Source organism: Somniosus microcephalus, chromosome 27, assembly GCF_052327205.1.
Source record: "Somniosus microcephalus isolate GS21.2 chromosome 27, FLI_Smic_1.0, whole genome shotgun sequence".
Lineage (NCBI taxonomy): Eukaryota > Metazoa > Chordata > Chondrichthyes > Squaliformes > Somniosidae > Somniosus > Somniosus microcephalus.
Window position 1 is genome coordinate 3,213,387 of NC_141013.1, and position 18,635 is coordinate 3,232,021.

At 50.6% G+C, this 18,635-nt stretch overlaps 1 protein-coding gene across 3 annotated transcripts; it reads right to left on the bottom strand.

Annotated features, from left to right (window-relative positions):
* Positions 1-15: 15 nt before the first annotated feature.
* Positions 16-18,602, bottom strand: snapc5 (small nuclear RNA activating complex, polypeptide 5). 3 transcript variants are annotated; one of them, XM_085968375.1, is made up of 4 exons: positions 18,523-18,600; positions 15,756-16,088; positions 13,213-13,308; positions 16-3,243 (listed from the first exon to the last, which is right to left on the bottom strand). In XM_085968375.1, the coding sequence occupies exons 2-4, from the start codon at positions 15,843-15,845 to the stop codon at positions 3,115-3,117; spliced, it is 315 nt and encodes a 104-aa protein (XP_085824501.1). In that variant the 5' UTR covers positions 15,846-16,088; positions 18,523-18,600; the 3' UTR covers positions 16-3,114. The 3 variants fall into 3 exon arrangements, with proteins under 3 accessions (XP_085824501.1, XP_085824499.1, XP_085824500.1); XM_085968373.1 differs by lacking the exon at positions 16-3,243 and adding an exon at positions 12,346-12,546 and having other exon boundaries at positions 18,523-18,602; XM_085968374.1 differs by lacking the exons at positions 16-3,243; positions 18,523-18,600 and adding exons at positions 12,346-12,546; positions 17,640-17,734.
* Between the last annotated feature and the right edge of the window lie 33 nt (positions 18,603-18,635).

Below are 18,635 nucleotides of genomic sequence, written 5' to 3' on the forward strand. Positions count from 1 at the left end.
CACAATAAAAATCTCAAGAGTTCACAATGTTTTATTATTGGCTAACCTTGTAGCAGTGCAAATGATTAGCTGCAGTATTCAGTACCATTTTTCACGTAAAGCCCTATGCATTTATTATCTTACAACAATACTTAAAATATGAAGTTAGAAAGGTAGGTTTTCAGTCAAAAAAATGCAACCAGTCTGTGCCCTGAAACAATTTAACCAGCCAGTGGATAAATGCCAACTTAACTCGGTCACTCTCCTCCCAAATTCTTTATTTGTCCCCGGTTTCTCCCCGGCAGCGAGTGGAGATTACGCAAACTCTTCATCGGCCTCCGCCAATCTTGAGTGTGCCCACCAGAAGGGTGGCGGGAACACACCCCGTTGATTCTGTTCTCCGTTTTCCCGCCCTGTTTTTTGGAAGGAAAGATCACAAGATGCATTCAACGTCGAGCTGGCTCCAGTGTCCTGGCATCACCACCCTTCTGGCTCATTTCTGCATTCCCCCTGTAGCTCAGTGAATACTGGAACTCGCCACCAGCCCTTGCCCCATCAGCCCATGATGCTGCATGTTGGCGTTAACTACCTGCCACACGTTTCATGCTGATGGGTTTGATTTAAAAGTCCCAAGTGGAAAACAAAACACAACAGACGTCTTATTTTCAATGTGAAAAAGAAAGGGCATTCACTGGCCAGGTTAAAGCATTACAGGGTACACACTTTTCAATTCAATTCTTGCAAGTTTTACACAGTTTTTACGGTGCTTTTTTTTTAAACAAACAATCAAATTCTACATTCACAGTTTTAATATCAAACAAAAGCTAAACAATTCCTTTGAAGCTGTTTGAGGCAGTACCTTGAGGTCTTGACTACAATGACCCAAAAACCACATTCATGGGTTTACTGGTAGTTCACTGCCTGCTGCATTTGTATAAACTTCTTGTGTTATTTTACTGTGGTCATTAACCCATCTATAATATATTAAAAATCTTACATCTGCATACACTTCCTGTCAACTTTTTTCCCCATTGTAAATTCTTGTGTCCACATTTATAATTGGAACTGCCTTTATAAAATTTGCCACACTGACATTACACTCACCTGCCAATGGAGGTCCTGCAGCATCACCACTGGCAGGAGCATGTAATGACAGCGTGACAAGTTTACATAGGAATTTATAATGGAAATATAAAAATACAGAATTCATAACTTTAAAATGGGGATCAAATTACATCTGCAGCCTCGGTCCAATTATGCTCCGCCCTCTAAACCCACTCCACCTAAAGACAACACTTAGCCTGGACTCCCATCACCACAGGAGATCCACACTTTCAAAATAAGCCAGCTATGGGCTGCATGTAAAGGAATATTATGCAAATACATCAGCCAGTGTGCTATCAGAGGAATTTAAACCCCACGGATGATTTAAGGTACAGAAGAATTATCACGTTTCTTGCCAGTATTTCAGGACCTAGTTCTTTATTTATACGACTATGAATCAAAATACTCAATTTTAGAAATGGAACGGTCAGATTCACAGCTTCACACCTTGTGTTAGAGTCAACACTCGGTTCAGTTTGGATTAGCTCACACAGTCGTGGTGCAATTGTTCCGGTGATTGAATGGCACTCCTTATTTATGGCTTTCGCAGGCCATTGAAAACCCACTCGACCTGGCACAGTGCCACATCTATTGAAAAAGGCACACAAAGGAACAGAGTGTATTTCAGCCAATTAAAATGGTGGCATTTTTTTTTTAAGCATGGGTACAATATAAATAACACATCCCATAGCAGCAGTTTGTTTGCCTGTTACTCTGAGGCTGTGGAATAGGTTGCGGTGCTGGGAACCCATAAGGAAAACAATTACATTGTGAAATACAGGGAATGACTGGAATTACAGGGGTCATTTTACAAACCCGCACTCCCTGCTCTGCCAGCCCGGAGCACAGACTGGAGGTTTGGGGGAGAGTCTCAATAACTGATACGCTCCACACGAGTAATTCGAGTTAACAAAGTTAATCTGTCGATATATCCCATGCCTGCAAGTTGTGATGCAGCTGCAGTACACAAGTCAATGAAAGAGCGACTGCAGACAGTCCCAAACACAGTGCTGTGGAGGACAGTCAAGGGAGCTCCAATGATGATGCTGATTATAATTCCATGCTAGGAGGCTGCAGTAACTGCTCGCTAGTCAGCTTTTTAAACAAAAATACATGAATTGGCCGATATCTAGCAGAACAACGGTACGAAAATCTCTTTCAATATTCAACAAAACTTATTCATGCAAAGAGGCAAAACATCCAGGCAGACCCAATGCACAGCAGCTGGACCCAGCCCTCAATATCAAACATACCTTCCTTTACCACATTTAGGAGTGGAACATTAATTCGGAGATATGTTGGTCAAGATCAACACTATTCGGTTCCCTGGGAGTTTGTGTGTAAGGAGGCAATGCTGCAGTACTGGTTACCCACCATTAGAGATCCTCAGTGAGGCACAGAACTGTAAAGATCCCCACAGTGGCTGAGAACAGATACGGCAGTATTTGAATTCATAGGTCCGGCTGACTTTTATATATGTCTATAGTTCTGATGTCCTGGCACCAATGCTCCAAAAAAAAGTTCAGAGTTGTAGAATTTCACACCCTCTTATTCCTTGGCCACGATCTTGCATTTCGGTTTTCATTTTCTTAACCCAAGGACTTTTCACAGCTTTTTGATGTGCCAATAACATACACATCATCTTTACTCAGCAGGCTAAAGGTTAAGCTCCCCCCCACCCCCCCCCCCCCACAAACGTTTTCTTTCCTCCTTCAGTCTATCTTTCTCCGTTTCTCTCGAGGAAGGAGGCACAGCAATGAAGACGACCAGTTTAAAGTTTCAAATTCCGCTCGATATTCCAGCAGTTAACAGACTGCAGCTCTCAGGGACAATAGAATGGCTGATTTCCACCCCGTGGTGCCCAGTGTCCAGCTCACCGTACACTCTTACCAGAAAACCACGCACTCTGACACATCTTTGTATTCAGAGGCATCACTCTTCACAAGTACAGTTCAGCACTTCATCTTAAAAAGGAAAAGAGTGCATTCTGTTTGTGCTATTTCTTCGCATTTTTGCCAGAAAACAACACATTTAGGAGTTGTATTCTTCTCCATCCTCCTCCTCCTCCTCTCCCTGTCTTACATGACGAACAGACGGTGATGTGCTCAACTGAAGCTGGGTTTGATTGATGGCAATTTCATTGTCTACCTGCATCGAGGGCTGTAGAAAGAAATGGTTAGCAACTGAAACAATAGTCATTCAATAGCAATGGCAGATTAGGCTAAAAGGAGTCAAGGAGTCAATTACTGCTGTAAGGAGGGATGATATCTTAGCAGGTTCCTCTAATGACGCCATATAGGTAGAACTTAAAAACAAAAAGGGGGCAAGCACTTTGCTGGGAGTGTACTATAGGCCTCCAAACAGTCAGGGGGAGATAGAGGAACAGATATGTAGGCAAATATCAGAGAAGTGTAGAAGTATAGGGTAATAATAGTAGGGGATTTCAACTTCCCCAATATTAACTGGGATAGTCAGAGTGTGAAAGGCTTAGAGGGTGCAGAATTCTTAAGTGCATCCAGGAGAGCTTTTTGAGCCAGCATGTAGAAAGTCCTACAAGAGAGGGGGCGGTACTGGAACTAATTCTAGGGAATGTAGCCGGACAAGTGGTAGAAGTGTCAGTAGGAGGGCATTTTGGTGACAGTGACCATAATTCGGTGAGATTTAAGGTAGTCATGGAAAAGGACAAAGATGGACCGGAAATAAAGGTTCTAAATTGGGGGCAGGCCGATTATATGATAAGGCAGGATCTGGCTAAAGTGGACTGGGATCAGCTACCTGTAGGAAAATCCACATCAGAGCAGTGGAAGTCTTTCAGAAAGGAAATAGAGTACAACGCCAACATGTTCCGGTAAAGGTCAAGGGTGGGACCAACAAGCCCAGGGAATATACAAGAATGGATTAGGAAAAAAAGGGAGGCTTTTGGCAGATACAAAGGACTAAAAACAGTGGAAGCCCTAGAGGAGTATAGAAAGTGCAGGGGGGTACTTAAAAAAGAAATTAGGAGAGCGAAGAGGGGGCATAAAAAACACAGGCAGGCAAAATAAAGGAAAATCCCAAGATGTTTTATAAGTATATTAAAGGCAAGAGGATAACCAGGGAAAGAGTATAATGGATGGAGTATAAAAACAGGGAAGTCTTGCTGCAGTTATACAGGGTATTGGTGAGGCCACACCTGGAATACTGCGTGCAGTTTTGGTTTCCATATTTAAGAAAAGATATACTTGCTCTCAAGGCGGTTCAGAGAAGGTTCACTCGGTTGATTCCGGAAATGAGGGGGTTGACGTATGAGGAAAGGTTGAGCCTCTACTCATTGGAGTTCAGGAAGAATGAGAGGCGATCTTATCAAAACATATAAGATTGTGAGGGGGATTGATCGGGTGGATGCGGTGAGGATGTTTCCACTGATGGGTGAGACTAGAACTAGGGGGCATAATCTTAGAATAAGGGGCTGCCCTTTCAAAACTGAGATGAGGAGAAACTTCTTTACTGGTAAATCTATGGAATTTGCTACCCCAGAGAGCTGTGGAAGCTGCAACATTAAATAGATTTAAAACGGAGATAGACAGTTTCCTAGCAGATAAGGGAATTAGGGGTTACGGGGAAGGGGCAGGGAAGTGGATGAGAGTCTAGGTTCGGATTGTGGTAAACCACTGTTATACCTGTCTGTAAGTGTATGTGTATTCCACTAGGTACAGGTCTGGACGTGCCTCGGCTGACTCCTCCCACTATTCCAGGTATATAAGTGACTACCTCCCAGTCCCTTAGTATTCTGGATGGGTCGACCACTCGAGACAAGACCTTCATTCTTTAGTTAATAAAAGCCTGGTTGTTACTCGCTTAACCTCAGTCTTTTGAGTAATTGATGGCGCATCAATTTTATTAACTAAATTTTTTATAATGGAGAAGATCCTCACACCAGCATGCCTGGACCTGGACAGTCGGGAAGCGGACGCTTCCACCAAGTTTGCTCACTGGCTCATGTGCTTCGAGACATTCCTGACTGCCTCCACTGCGGTCGTAATGGATGCGAACAAACTGTCTGTCCTGATCTCCAAGGTGAACCACCGAGTGTACTCAGTCATCCGGGACGCGACCTCGTACACAGCCGCCCTCCAGCTCCTCAAGACCAAGTACACGCGCCCTGTGAACGAAGTATACGCCAGGCACCTACTGGGGAGTCGCAAGCAACAACCTGGGGAATCGACTGAGGAATACCTCCAAGCTCTGTCCGTGCTTGGCCGGGCCCGTGGGTGTAAGGCGGTAACGCCCACTACGTACACGGAGGAACTGATCCGGGATGCCTTCGTAGCGGGCCACAGGTCCAACTACACCCGACAGCGACTGCTGGAGCAGTGACCTCACCCTCGACAAAGCCTCCGAAATTGCACTAACGCTGGATGCCTACTCCTCTGCACCGTGGACGCTGCGGGGAACGACAACCTGGGACACGGTAGGACAGCCCCATAGCACCGTGCCACCCCAGCCACAGCCCAACGACGGCCCAACTACCGCAGCAGTGTACCAAAGCCAGACAGCAGTATCCCAAGGCCAGAAATGCTACTTCTGTGGCCAGGCCAAACACCCCAGAGCGCGCTGCCCAGCGAAGAATGCGACCTGCTCAGGCTGCGGGAAAAAGGGACACTACGCCAGCGTCTGCAAGGCCAAAGCCACCCCGAACGCCAGCAGCGCCGCGTGTGGGCCGTGCGAGCCGCCATCTTGGGCCCCCAACAGCGCCGCGTGTGGGCCACCATCTTGGGCCTCCCCAGCCATGTGCGAACCACCGCAGCAGCAGCCATCTTGGACGACTCCAGCCACATGGGAATCATGGACGCCGCCATCTTGGACACCAGCCGGGACGCAGCAGGCCGCCAACCCCCCCCCATCTGATACCCGCAGCGACACACCGACCCCTACGCTGGCCTCTGTTACGCTGGACCAAACGAGACCGCACCAACTAGCTCGGTCCAAAATGGACGTTAAGGTAAACGGCCATGCAATAAACTGCCTTTTTGACTCCGGGAGCACAGAGAGCTTCATCCACCCCGACACGGTGCGGCGTTGCTCCCTCCCAGTCCTGCCTGCGCACCAGCGGATTTCTATGGCCTCCGAGTCCCAGTCAGCGGACATTGGCGGCTACTGCGTGGTGACACTAGTAGTAGACGGGACTGTGTTCAATAATTTTAAACTCCTGGTCCTGCCCGACCTCTGCGCTGCCGTTCTACTGGGGTTGGATTTCCAGTGCCACCTCAAAAGCGTTACGATGGCGTACGGTGGCCCCCTCCCCCCACTCTCAGTCTGCAGCCAGCAGCCTCCAAATTGCCCGCCGCGCACCAGATGCAACCTCTCCACACTCAGAGTCCCACCCCCCCCACTGTTTGCTAACCTCACCCCCGACTGTAGGCCCATCGCCACAAAGAGCAGGCGATACAGTGCCGGGGACAGGGTTTTCATCAAAACCAAAGTGGAGCGGCTCCTGAAGGAGGGGATTATTGAGGGCAGCTCCAGCCCCTGGCGAGCCCAGGTTGTGGTCGTTAAGACCGGCGAAAAACAACGCCTAGTCATCGACTACAGCCAAACAATAAACCGCTACACCCTGCTGGATGCCTACCCACTCCCCCGCATAGCTGACATGGTCAACCTGATCGCGCAGTACCGCGTCTTTTCGACCATTGACCTGAAATCAGCGTACCACCAGCTCCCCATCCGCCCTGAAGACCGCCAGTATACTGCTTTTGAGGCAAACGGCCGCCTCTATCACTTCCTTAGGGTTCCCTTTGGCGTTACCAACGGGGTCTCCGTCTTCCAAAGGGAGATGGACCGGATGGTCGATCAAAACGCGCTGCAGGCCACTTTCCCTTACTTAGACAATGTGACCATCTGCGGCCATGACTTGCAGGACCATGACGCAAACCTCGAGAAATTCCTCCACACTGCCCAACTCCTGAACCTGACATATAACAAGGAGAAGTGCATATTCCGCACAGACCGCCTCGCCATCCTTGGCTGTGTTGTGGAACACGGGGTCATCGGTCCCGACCCGGACCGGATGCGTCCCCTTATGTAACTCCCACTGCCTAAAAGCTCTGAAGAGGTGCCTAGGGTTTTTTTCCTACTACGCTCAGTGGGTCCCCTACTATGCAGACAAAGCCCGTCCGCTGATCAAGTCCACCTCTTTTCCCCTGACGGCAGAGGCCCGCTTGGCCTTCCACCGTATCAAGGAGGACATTGCCAAAGCCACCATGCACGCAGTGGACGAATCCATCCCCTTCCAGGTGGAAAGCGACGCGTCTGACTTTGCCCTGGCCGCCACCCTTAATCAGGCGGGGAGACCTGTGGCCTTCTTCTCACGAACCCTCCAGGGCCCGGAGACCAGACACTCCGTGGTCGAGAAGGAGGCCCAGGCCATTGTGGAGGCTGTGCGCCATTGGAGGCACTACCTGGCCGGAAAACGATTTACCCTGCTCACTGACCAGCGTTCAGTTGCTTTTATGTTCAACAACAAGCAGAGGGGCAAAATCAAAAATGACAAGATCTTGAGGTGGAGAATCAAACTTTCCACCTACAATTACGAGATCTTGTACCGGCCTGGGAAGCTCAATGAACCCCCAGATGCCCTATCGCGTGGCACCTGCGCCAGCGCGCAGATCGATAGGCTGAGGGCCCTCCACAATGACCTCTGCCACCCGGGGGTCACCAGGTTCTTCCACTTCATCAAGGCCCGCAACCTGCCTTACTCCATCGAGGAGGTCAGGACCATGACCAAGAACTGCCAAGTCTGCGCTGAGTGCAAACTGCACTTTTATAGACCAGACAGAGCCCACCTGATAAAAGCCACTCGCCCTTTCGAACGCCTGAGCGTCGATTTTAAAGGGCCTCTCCCCTCCTCCGACCGCAATGTGTACTTCCTCAACATCATTGACGAGTACTCCCGTTTCCCGTTCGCTATCCCCTGCCCGGACATGACCAGTGCCATGGTCATTAAATGTCTGAACAGCCTCTTCACCCTGTTCGGTTTCCCCAGCTATATCCATAGCGACCGGGGCTCATCGTTTATGAGCGACGAACTCCGCCAGTACCTGCTCGCTAGGGGTATAGCTACAAGCAGGACCACTAGTTACAACCCCCGGGGGAACGGACAGGTGGAAAGAGAGAATGCAACAGTTTGGAAGGCCGCCCTACTAGCCTTAAAGTCTAGGGGCCTTCCGACCTCCCGCTGCCAGGAGGTGCTCCCCGATGCGCTCCACTCGATTCGGTCACTGCTCTGCACTGCCACCAATGCCACCCCTCACGAGAAAATGTTTGTCTTCCCAAGGAAGTCCACATCGGGGACATCGTTACCGCCATGGCTGACGTCCCCAGGGCCGGTACTACTGAGAAGACACGTGAGGACCAATAAAACGGACCCCCTGGTCGAGAGGGTCGACCTCCTCCACGCCAACCCCCAGTACGCTTACATTGCGTACCCGGACGGGCGGGAGGACACAGTCTCCATACGAGACCTCGCACCCTCGGGGACCGCTGTAACCCACTACCCATTACCACCCCCCCCCCCCCCACGACCCGATATCCAACCCCAGCAGCCGGCACGCCTGAGCCCGTCACCCACGAGGACTACACTCCAGTGCACCAGCCTACACGGGACGCGACGCCGGAAGCTCCACCACCCCTGCCATCGCCACGTCGATCACAGCGGCAGATAAGACCTCCGGAGAGACTCCAATACACGAACTTTTAAATACACTTCACCCCGCCGGACTCATTTTTAAACAAGGGGTGAATGTGGTAAACCACTGTTATACCTGTCTGTAAGTGTATGTGTATTCCACTAGGTACAGGTCTGGACATGCCTCGGCTGACTCCTCCCACTATTCCAGGTATATAAGTGACTACCTCCCAGTCCCTTAGTATTCTGGACGGGTCGACCACTCGAGACAAGACCTTCATTCTTTAGTTAATAAAAGCCTGGTTGTTACTCGCTTAACCTCAGTCTTTTGAGTAATTGATGGCGCATCACGGATCAGCCATGATCCTATTGAATGGCGGAGCAGGCCCGAGGGGCCGTATGGCCTACTCCTGCTCCTACTACTTGTTCTTATGTAGTAGGGCCCATTAGGGACCAAAGTGGGAATCTGTGTGTAAAGCCAGAAGATGTGGGTGATGTTTTAAATGAATGTTTTGCATCTGTGTTCAATACGGAGGAGGACGATGTGGGCATAGAAATCAGGCAGGGGGATTGTGATATACTTGAACAAATTAGTATTGAGAGGGAGGAGGTACTAGCGGTTTTACATAGAAACATAGAGGATAGGAGCAGGAGTAAGCCATTCGGCCCCTCGAGCCTGCTCCGCCATTCAATGCGATCATGGCTGATCATCCAAATTCAGTACCCGGTCCCTGCTTTCTCCCCATACCCCTTGATCCCTTTAGCCTTAAGAAATATATCCAACTCCTTCTTGAATATATTTAATGAATTGTCCTCTACTGCCTTCTGTGGTAGAGAATTCCACAGGTTCACCACTCTCTGGGTGAAGAAATTCCTCCTCATTTCTGTCCTAAATGGCTTACCCCTTATCCTTAGACTGTGACCCCTGGTTCTGGACTCCCCAACCATCGGGAACATCCTTCCTGCATCTAGTCTGTCCAGTCCTGTCAGAATTTTATAAGTTTCAATAAGATCCCCTCTCATTCTTCTAAACTCCAGTGAGTACAAGCCCAATCGTCCCAATCTCTCCTCATACGTCATTCCTGCCATCCCAGGTATCAGCCTGGTGAATCTTTGCTGCACTCCTTCCGTGGCAAGAACATCCTTCCTCAGATAAGGCGACCAAACCTGCACACAATACTCAAGATGTGGTCTCACCAAGGCCCTGTACAACTGGAGCAAGACATCCTTGTTCCTGTACTCAAACCCTCTCGCTACAAAGGCCAACATACCATTTGCCTTCTTAACCATCTGCATGCTTACCTTCAGCGACTGGTGCACAAGGACACCCAGGTCTCGTTGCACTTCCCCTTCACCCAATCAATTGCCATTCAGATAATAATCCGCCTTCCTGTTTTTGACACCAAAGTGGATAACCTCACATTTATCCACGTTATATTGCATCTACCATACACCATCCACCAGGAGAGGGAGTTAGAGAAAGGTGTGTAACTCTGTGCCGTGAAAGAGACACAGGGAGAGGGAGAGAGAGAGAATGGCGAGCAACTCTGTGCAGTGATAGAGACACACCAGGAGAGGGAGAGTGAGAAAGGTGTGTAACTCTGTGCCGTGAAAGAGACACAGGGAGAGGGAGAGAGAGAGAATGGCGAGCAACTCTGTGCAGTGATAGAGACACACCAGGAGAGGGAGAGTGAGAAAGGTGTGTAACTCTGTGCAATGATAGCGGGCTTAAAAGTGGATAAATCCCCAGGCCCAGATGAGATGTATCCCAAGCTGCTGTGTGAGGCAAGGGAGGAGATTGCAGGGGCTCCGACACAAATTTTCAGATCCTCTCTGGCCACAGGGGAGGTGCCAGAGGACAGCTAACGTAGTACCATTATTCAAGAAGGGTAGTAGGGATAAACCAGGGAATTACAGGCCAGTGAGCCTAACATCAGTGGTAGGGAAATTATTGGAAAAAATTCTGAGGGACAAAATTAGTCTCCACTTGGAGAGGCAAGGATTAATCAAGGATAGTCAGCATGGCTTTGTCAGGGGGAGATCATGTCTAACCAATTTGATTGAATTTTGAGAGGGGGTGACTAGGTGTGTGGATGAGGGTAGTGCAGTTGATGTAGTCTACATGGACTTCAGTAAGGCTTTTGACAAAGTCCTGCATGGGAGACTGGTCAAGAAGGTAAGAGCCCATGGGATCCAGAGCAATTTGGCACATTGGATCCAAAATTGGCTTAGAGGCAGGAGGCAAAGGGTGATGGCCGAAGGTTGTTTTTGTGACTGGAAGCATGTGTTCAGTGGTGTACCGCAGGGATCGGTGCTGGGTCCTTTGCTGTTTGTAGTGTATATTAATGAGTTAGATATGAATGTAGGAGGTATGATCAGTAAGTTCGCAGATGACACGAAAATTAGTGGAGTGGTAAATAGCAAGGAGGGAAGCCTCAGGCTACAGGACGATATAGACAGGTTGGTCAGATGGGCAGAACAGTGGCAAATGGAATTTAACCCTGAAAAGTGTGAGGTGATGCATTTTAGGAGGACTAACAAGGCAAGGGAATACACAATGAATGGTAGGACCCTAGGAAGGACAGAGGAACCTTGGTGTGCATGTGCATAGATCCCTGAAGGCAGCAGGACAGGTAGATAAGGTGGTTAAAAAGGCATATGGGATACTTGCCTTCATTAGCTGAGGCATAGAATATAAGAGCAGGGAGGTCATGATGGAGCTGTACAAAACGCTAGTTAGGCCACAGCTGGAATACTGTGCGCAGGTCTGGTCGCCACACTATAGGAAGGATGTGATTGCATTGGAGAGGGTGCAGAGAAGATTCACCAGGATGTTACCTGGGCTGGAGCGCTTCAGCTATGAAGAGAGACTGGACAGGCTGGGGTTGTTTTCCTTAGAGCATAGAAGGCTGAGGGGGACCTGATTGAGGTGTACAAAATTATGAGGGGTATAGATAGGGTAGATAGAAAGGAACTTTTCCCCTTTGTAGAGGGGTCAATAACCAGGGGGCATAGTTTCATGGTAAGGGGCAGGAGGTTTAGAGGGGATTTGAGGAAAAACTTTTTCACCCAGAGGGTGGTTGGAATCTGGAACTCACTGCCTGAAAGGGTGGTAGAGACAGGAACCCTCACAACATTCAAGAAGCATTTAGATGGGCACTTGAAACGCCATAGCATACAAGGCTACGGACCAAGTGCTGGAAAATGGGATTAGAATAGACAGGGCTAGATGGCCGGTGCAGACACGATGGGCCGAAGGGCCTCTTTCTGTGCTGTATAACTCTATGACTCTAGGACATCTCAAAATATCTTTAAATCTCATATGCTGATTGCAGTTCTCTTCAATTATCATTCTGCTGTAAAATTTTGTAATTTTACATCAAATTAAATGATTTTTTTCCCTCCTTCCATTATTTGTACTAATTCTTGACTTCAAAGCCCGTTCAGGAAGAATGGATTTGCTGGTTCCCCACATTTGAGGAGCTGGGACTTGGGGACTGTGGCAAGAACAACCCAATGATGCAGGTCAGCGCAAGGGTGGCAGTACCTGAATTTCTATAGTGCTTTCCACGACCTCAGGACGTCTCAAAGTGCTTCACACTTTTGAAGTATAGTCACTGTTGTGATGTAGGAAACGTGGCAGCCATATTCCGCACAGCAAGATCCCACAAACAGCAATGAGGTAATGACCAGATAATCGGTTTTTCAAATGTTGGTTGAGGGGTCAATATTGGCCAAGACACCGGGGAGAACTCCCCTGCTCTTCTTCGAAGTAGTGCCACGAGATCTTTTACGCTCACCTGAGGGAGCAGACGGGGCCTCGGTTTAACGTCTCATCCAAAAGGCGGCGCCTCCGACAGTGCAGCACTCCCTCAGCACTGCACTGGAGTGTCAGCCTGGATTATAAGCACAAGTTTCTGGAGTGGGGCTTGAACCCACGATCTTCTGACTCAGAAGCGAGAGTGCTACCCACTGAGCTACAGCTGGCATCTGAGCATTCAAATGGCAGGGAGAGTGTACAGGAAACAAGCTGATCAAAGAACAGGTGGAAAACTGAGGACAAAGTAAGCAACAGTGTGGAACAGAAGGCAAAGTGGGAAAATGAAAGGTGTGCACAAGAGTGAGTAAGTAACAGGAGCATCATCAAATGGTCCAGCACAGAAGGGGGCCACTCGGCCCATCGAGTTTGTGCCGGCTCTTTCGAAGAGCAATCCAGTTAGCCCCACTCCCCCGCTCTTTCCCCAGATCCTTGCAATTTTTTCTCCGAGAAGAAATGGAGGACAGAGCAAACAAATGATGGGTCAGTATGAACCAAGGATAGCACAAGCAAATGTCAGATGGGGAGGCAGAATTAAAGTAGTGCACAGAAGAACTATCCAATGGGCATTCACTAGGGTTTTCTATAACTCCTTTTCCTGTGCATTTCTTAAAAATTCAACCTTTCCAGCTCAGATCACACTTCTCACCTCTACAGATTCAGATGCCTGACCACAGCTGTCATTGTCGTCATCGTCACCATCTTCCCTGGTCATGATCATCGAGCGCAAGGCCAACTCTTCTACCTGCAGGCACAGCACACTCACTTATGAAAAGACACATTCCAATATACTGCTGGCATCCAATGTTAACAATAACTTGGGAATAGTAAGACGCTGAGCCATGGGAGGGTTCATAGGAACAGGAAGAGGCCATTCAGCCCCTCAAGCCTGTTCTGAAATTGAATTAGGTCATGGCTGATCTGTACCTCAACTCCATTTACTCGCCTTTTTTGGGGTTGACGTAAGAAAACTCACTAAGCACTTGGTTGAGTATAAAACAAGGCTTTAATTAACCGTTTCACAACCATGAGATTCTAGTTACAGCACTAGTTCCTGGTTACAAAAATGTCCTGAGCAAGCTGAGCCCACGCCCGAGTATTTATACTCCTTGGACGGCGCCACCAGCTGGCTGCCCAGTGTTATCTCATGAGTCATTTCTTCATGAATGGTAAGATTCACGACAGGGGTCCTGTCCCGAGAGGACGTATTGCTGCTACCAGCTTTTCACTGACACTTTCCATATCCAGATTAATGCAGCCGATTAGATGGTTAGAAAGAGAAAGAAAATTACTTGCATTTCTATAGCATCTTTCATAACTTCAGGACATCCCAAAGCACTTTACAGCCAATGAAGTACTTTTGACGTGTAGTCACTGTTGTAATGTAGGAAATGTGGCAGCCAATTTGCACACAGTAAGATCCCACAGACAACAATGTGATAATGACCAGATCGTCTGTTTTAGTGATATTGGTCGAGGGATAAATATTGGCCAGGACACCGGGGAGCACTCCCCTGCGCTTCTTCGAAATAGTGCCATGGGATCTTTTACGTCCACCTGAGAGAGCAGACGGGGTCTCGGTTTAACGCCTCATCTGAAAGAGGCACCTCCGACAGTGCAGCGCTCCCTCAGCACTGCACTGGAGTGTCAGCCTAGCTTTGTGCTCAAGTCTCTGGAGTGAGACTTGAACCCACGACCTTCTGACTCAGAGGCGAGAGTGCTGCCCACTGAGACACGGCTGACACTATTCGGGGCATGGGCTTTAGGGATCCCACAACCCATTGATGGAGGGAGGAAGCGGGGGCACCCAAAGCCACCCCGCTTGGCGAGTACCCCGCTTGACGTGAACCCAGAATCTAGAGCTGGAGCTCCAATCTCCACTCCAAGGTTTAAGCCACCCACCGGTCGACTCAGGGGAAAAGCTAATCACTAAACTAAAGCCTCGCTCCACTGGAGGCCTTTTCCTAACAAAAAACCATCAATCTCAGTCTTTCAAAATGACCCCCAGAATCCACAGCCTTGTGGGAGGGCTGGGGGGGAAAGAGCTCCAGATTTCCACTACCCTCTGTGGGGAAAAAGTATTTACTGATTTCACTCTCAAATATCGTAGCTCGAATTTTAAGATTAAAACCTTTTTTCAGGATTTCCCCAGAGGCAATAGTTTCTCTGTAACTAGGTTAGGAGAGATTATCAGAACAAAATTCCTGGCTGTGATCCAACAGGAGTGGCTCAACATTTTGCTAATTTTGGTTGCACTGTTGGATGGGAAAGTGGTGAGTGAGAATTTAGCGAGAGCCACAAGGGACGTCTACTGCCAGTCTCAGGAGATATTTGCAGAGGTCCAACAGTGTCAGCTTGGCTCAACTTATAGCACCGAGGGGGTGCTGCACTGTCAGGGGTGCTGTCTTTACGATGAGACTCCCGCTGCCGGATAGGTTGGATGTAAAAGATCCCATGGCACTCCCAATGTCCTGGACAACAATCCTCCCTCAACCAAAAACTTGCTGGGTTTAAACTGGCTGCTGTGTTTGCCTGGCATGGGAACAGTGTCTACACTTCAATGGTCACACATGGGAAGGGCTTTTGGAAAGCGAGAGAGATAAGGGGCTGTATAACTGCAAGCTCGCAGCGAGTGAATGGTACAAGCATGGAGAAGTAAAGAAAACAAATACCTTTTCAAATAATTGGGGGGGGGGGGGGGGGGGGGAATAATTAATGTTCAACCCTATTCAAAATGTAGCTTTTACTGGAAATTAATGTATTTCCCACCCTGATGCAATAGCGCAGGATCTGCTGATAATGACTGATATGGAGTGACTGCGAAATGCTGGAATTGGCAAATTTAATCAAATTAAAAAGTTCAGGGGATTCTTTTACTGAAATCACAGGAGAAAACGAAAAAATAAAACTTGAGTGTGTTTGATTGGAGATGGGAGTGGAGGTCTCCCCCAAGCTGCTCCTGTTACAGGTCACATGGTGGCTGGAGCAAGCAATGGCAATATTGAGTTAGTGGGGGTGGGGAGAGGGGTCGTGAGCTTCACCTTACAGCCAACCTGTGCTATACCTGAGCGGAAACACTCGATACTGGCACTGGATGAAAAGGGACACCATCCCCAGGCATGGCACAGAACAGCACGATGATAATTAAATAAATAAGCAGTAATGTGCAATGTTCTTTGCTTGTAGGTTTACCTTGAGTCGGTTTAATTGATCTTGTAAGTTGGTTTTGATTTTCAGTAGTGCTTCCTCTTCTTTCTTCAGCTCCTGGAGCCGACTCAGCATTCTGAGCCCTTCAGAGTTTTAAAGTTCACCTATAGGAGGACGTGTAATTCACGACAGGATTACGGCACCTTTTGAAGAAGGATTGTGCAAAGAGGTGCTCTTGATTGTACATTGCACTCCTTGTAAGAGGAGCAGTTTATGTCTGAAGACCAGGACAGAGGAGGAATAGCGGCTTTAGTCAGGTACACCGCTAATTAAAAGCATCGGATGAAACAAGTAGCTTCCCGTCAGGTCAGTCAATATCTGAAAGAGAAAGATCGTTTAGCAGTTTTGATGGACTCACACCCACAACATTAATGAATCCTTTACACCATTACTACACTGCTTTTATGTGCCATCTCTTAAAGAGCAAAAGGCATTTCCCCCCACCCAACCCACTTCCACCTTACCCACAACAGGAAATGTCAAGAGGGCTCCCCTACTTGAGTTGAAAAGGTTAAAGGGGGGGGGGGGGGGGGGGGGATCTGTTTAAAATGATTCCATAGGGTAGATACGGAGAAACTATTTCCTCTGGTGGGGGAATCTAGAACAAGGGGGAACATTCTTAAAATTAGTGCTAGGCCATTTAGGAGTGAAATAAGGAAGTATTTTATCCACACAAAGGGTAGTGGAAATCTGGAATGGTCTCTCCCAAAAAGCTGTAGATGCTGGGGGATAAATTTTCAAGATCGTCAAATTAAATATGGGTATCAATGGCTATGGAAAAAGGCGGGTTAATGAGGTTGAGGTACAGATCAGTCACGATATAACTGAACGGTGGAACTGGCTTGAGGGGCTGAATGGCCTACTTCTGTTGCTATGTATAAATAATCCCGGCAAATGTCTTGATCATACAGTTATGAAAATTTTGCATAGATTAACTTCCTGAACAGCCACATACAGCTGCAGTACTGGAGGCTATATCTGCTGCAATGCAAACTCTCTCATTTAAAAAATACTTCGTTTTTAAGTAAGAGATTTTTTAAAAACTGGTACTCGGTTTAATGCCTCATCCGAAAGACAGCACCTCCAACAGTGCAGCACTCCCTCAGTGCCACCCCTCCGACAGTGCGGCGCTCCCTCAGTGCCACCCCTCCGACAGTGCGGCGCTCCCTCAGTGCCACCCCTCCGACAGTGCGGCGCTCCCTCAGTGCCACCCCTCCGACAGTGCGGCGCTCCCTCAGTGCCACCCCTCCGACAGTGCGGCGCTCCCTCAGTGCCGCCCCTCCGACAGTGCGGCGCTCCCTCAGTGCCGCCCCTCTGACACTCCCTCAGTGCCGCCCCTCCGACAGTGCGGCACTCCCTCAGTGCCGCCCCTCCGACACTCCCACAGTGCCGCCCCTCCGACAGTGCGGCGCTCCCTCAGTACCGCCCTTCCAACAGTGCGGCACTCCCTCAGTACCACCCCTCCGACACTCCCTCAGTACCGCCCCATCGACAGTGCGGCGCTCCCTCAGCACCGCCCCTCCGACAGTGCGGCGCTCCCTCAGCACCGCCCCTCCGACAGTGCGGCGCTCCCTCAGCACCGCCCCTCCGACAGTGCGGCGCTCCCTCAGCACCGCCCCTCCGACAGTGCGGCGCTCCCTCAGCACCGCCCCTCCGACAGTGCGGCGCTCCCTCAGCACCGCCCCTCCGACAGTGCGGCTCTCCCTCAGCACCGCCCCTCCGACAGTGCGGCTCTCCCACAGCACCGCCCCTCCGACAGTGCGGCGCTCCCTCAGCACCGCCCCTCCGACAGTGCGGCTCTCCCTCAGCACCGCCCCTCCGACAGTGCGGCGCTCCCTCAGCACCGCCCCTCCGACAGTGCGGCGCTACCTCAGCACCGCCCCTCCGACAGTGCGGCTCTCCCTCAGCACCGCCCCTCCGACAGTGCGGCTCTCCCTCAGCACCGCCCCTCCGACAGTGCGGCGCTCCCTCAGCACCGCCCCTCCGACAGTGCGGCTCTCCCTCAGCACCGCCCCTCCGACAGTGCGGCTCTCCCTCAGCACCGCCCCTCCGACAGTGCGGCGCTCCCTCAGCACCGCCCCTCCGACAGTGCGGCGCTCCCTCAGCACCGCCCCTCCGACAGTGCGGCTCTCCCTCAGCACCGCCCCTCCGACAGTGCGGCGCTCCCTCAGCACCGCCCCTCCGACAGTGCGGCGCTACCTCAGCACCGCCCCTCCGACAGTGCGGCTCTCCCTCAGCACCGCCCCTCCGACAGTGCGGCTCTCCCTCAGCACCGCCCCTCCGACAGTGCGGCGCTCCCTCAGCACCGCCCCTCCGACAGTGCGGCGCTACCTCAGCACCGCCCCTCCGACAGTGCGGCGCTCCCTCAGCACCGCCCCTCCGACAGTGCGGCTCTCCCTCAGCACCGCCCCTCCGACAGTGCGGCTCTCCCTCAGCACCGCCCCTCCGACAGTGCGGCGCTCCCTCAGCACCGCCCCTCCGACAGTGCGGCGCTACCTCAGCACCGCCCCTCCGACAGTGCGGCTCTCCCTCAGCACCGCCCCTCCGACAGTGCGGCTCTCCCTCAGCACCGCCCCTCCGACAGTGCGGCGCTCCCTCAGCACCGCCCCTCCGACAGTGCGGCGCTCCCTCAGCACCGCCCCTCCGACAGTGCGGCGCTCCCTCAGCACCGCCCCTCCGACAGTGCGGCGCTCCCTCAGCACCGCCCCTCCGACAGTGCGGCGCTCCCTCAGTGTACACACTTCTCTCTCACCTGAGGCTTCTCTCTCGGTCTCTCCAGGTACAGGCCGCGACCCTGCGTCATTTCCGGCGATGCGCGCATGCGCGCTGGCCTTGATGGGGTGACGTCACCGGCAGCTTTAAATC

Excerpts from the sequence above, each read along its gene's own strand:
- snapc5 (XM_085968373.1), bottom strand. The coding sequence starts at position 15,845 with ATGCTGAGTCGGCTCCAGGAGCTGAAGAAAGAAGAGGAAGCACTACTG. Across the intron at positions 13,309-15,755 it reads ATCAATTAAACCGACTCAAG|GTAGAAGAGTTGGCCTTGCG; the intron begins GTAAACCTACAA and ends CTGTGCCTGCAG. Across the intron at positions 12,547-13,212 it reads AGGCATCTGAATCTGTAGAG|GTGAGCGTAAAAGATCTCGT; the intron begins GTGAGAAGTGTG and ends CTGCTCCCTCAG.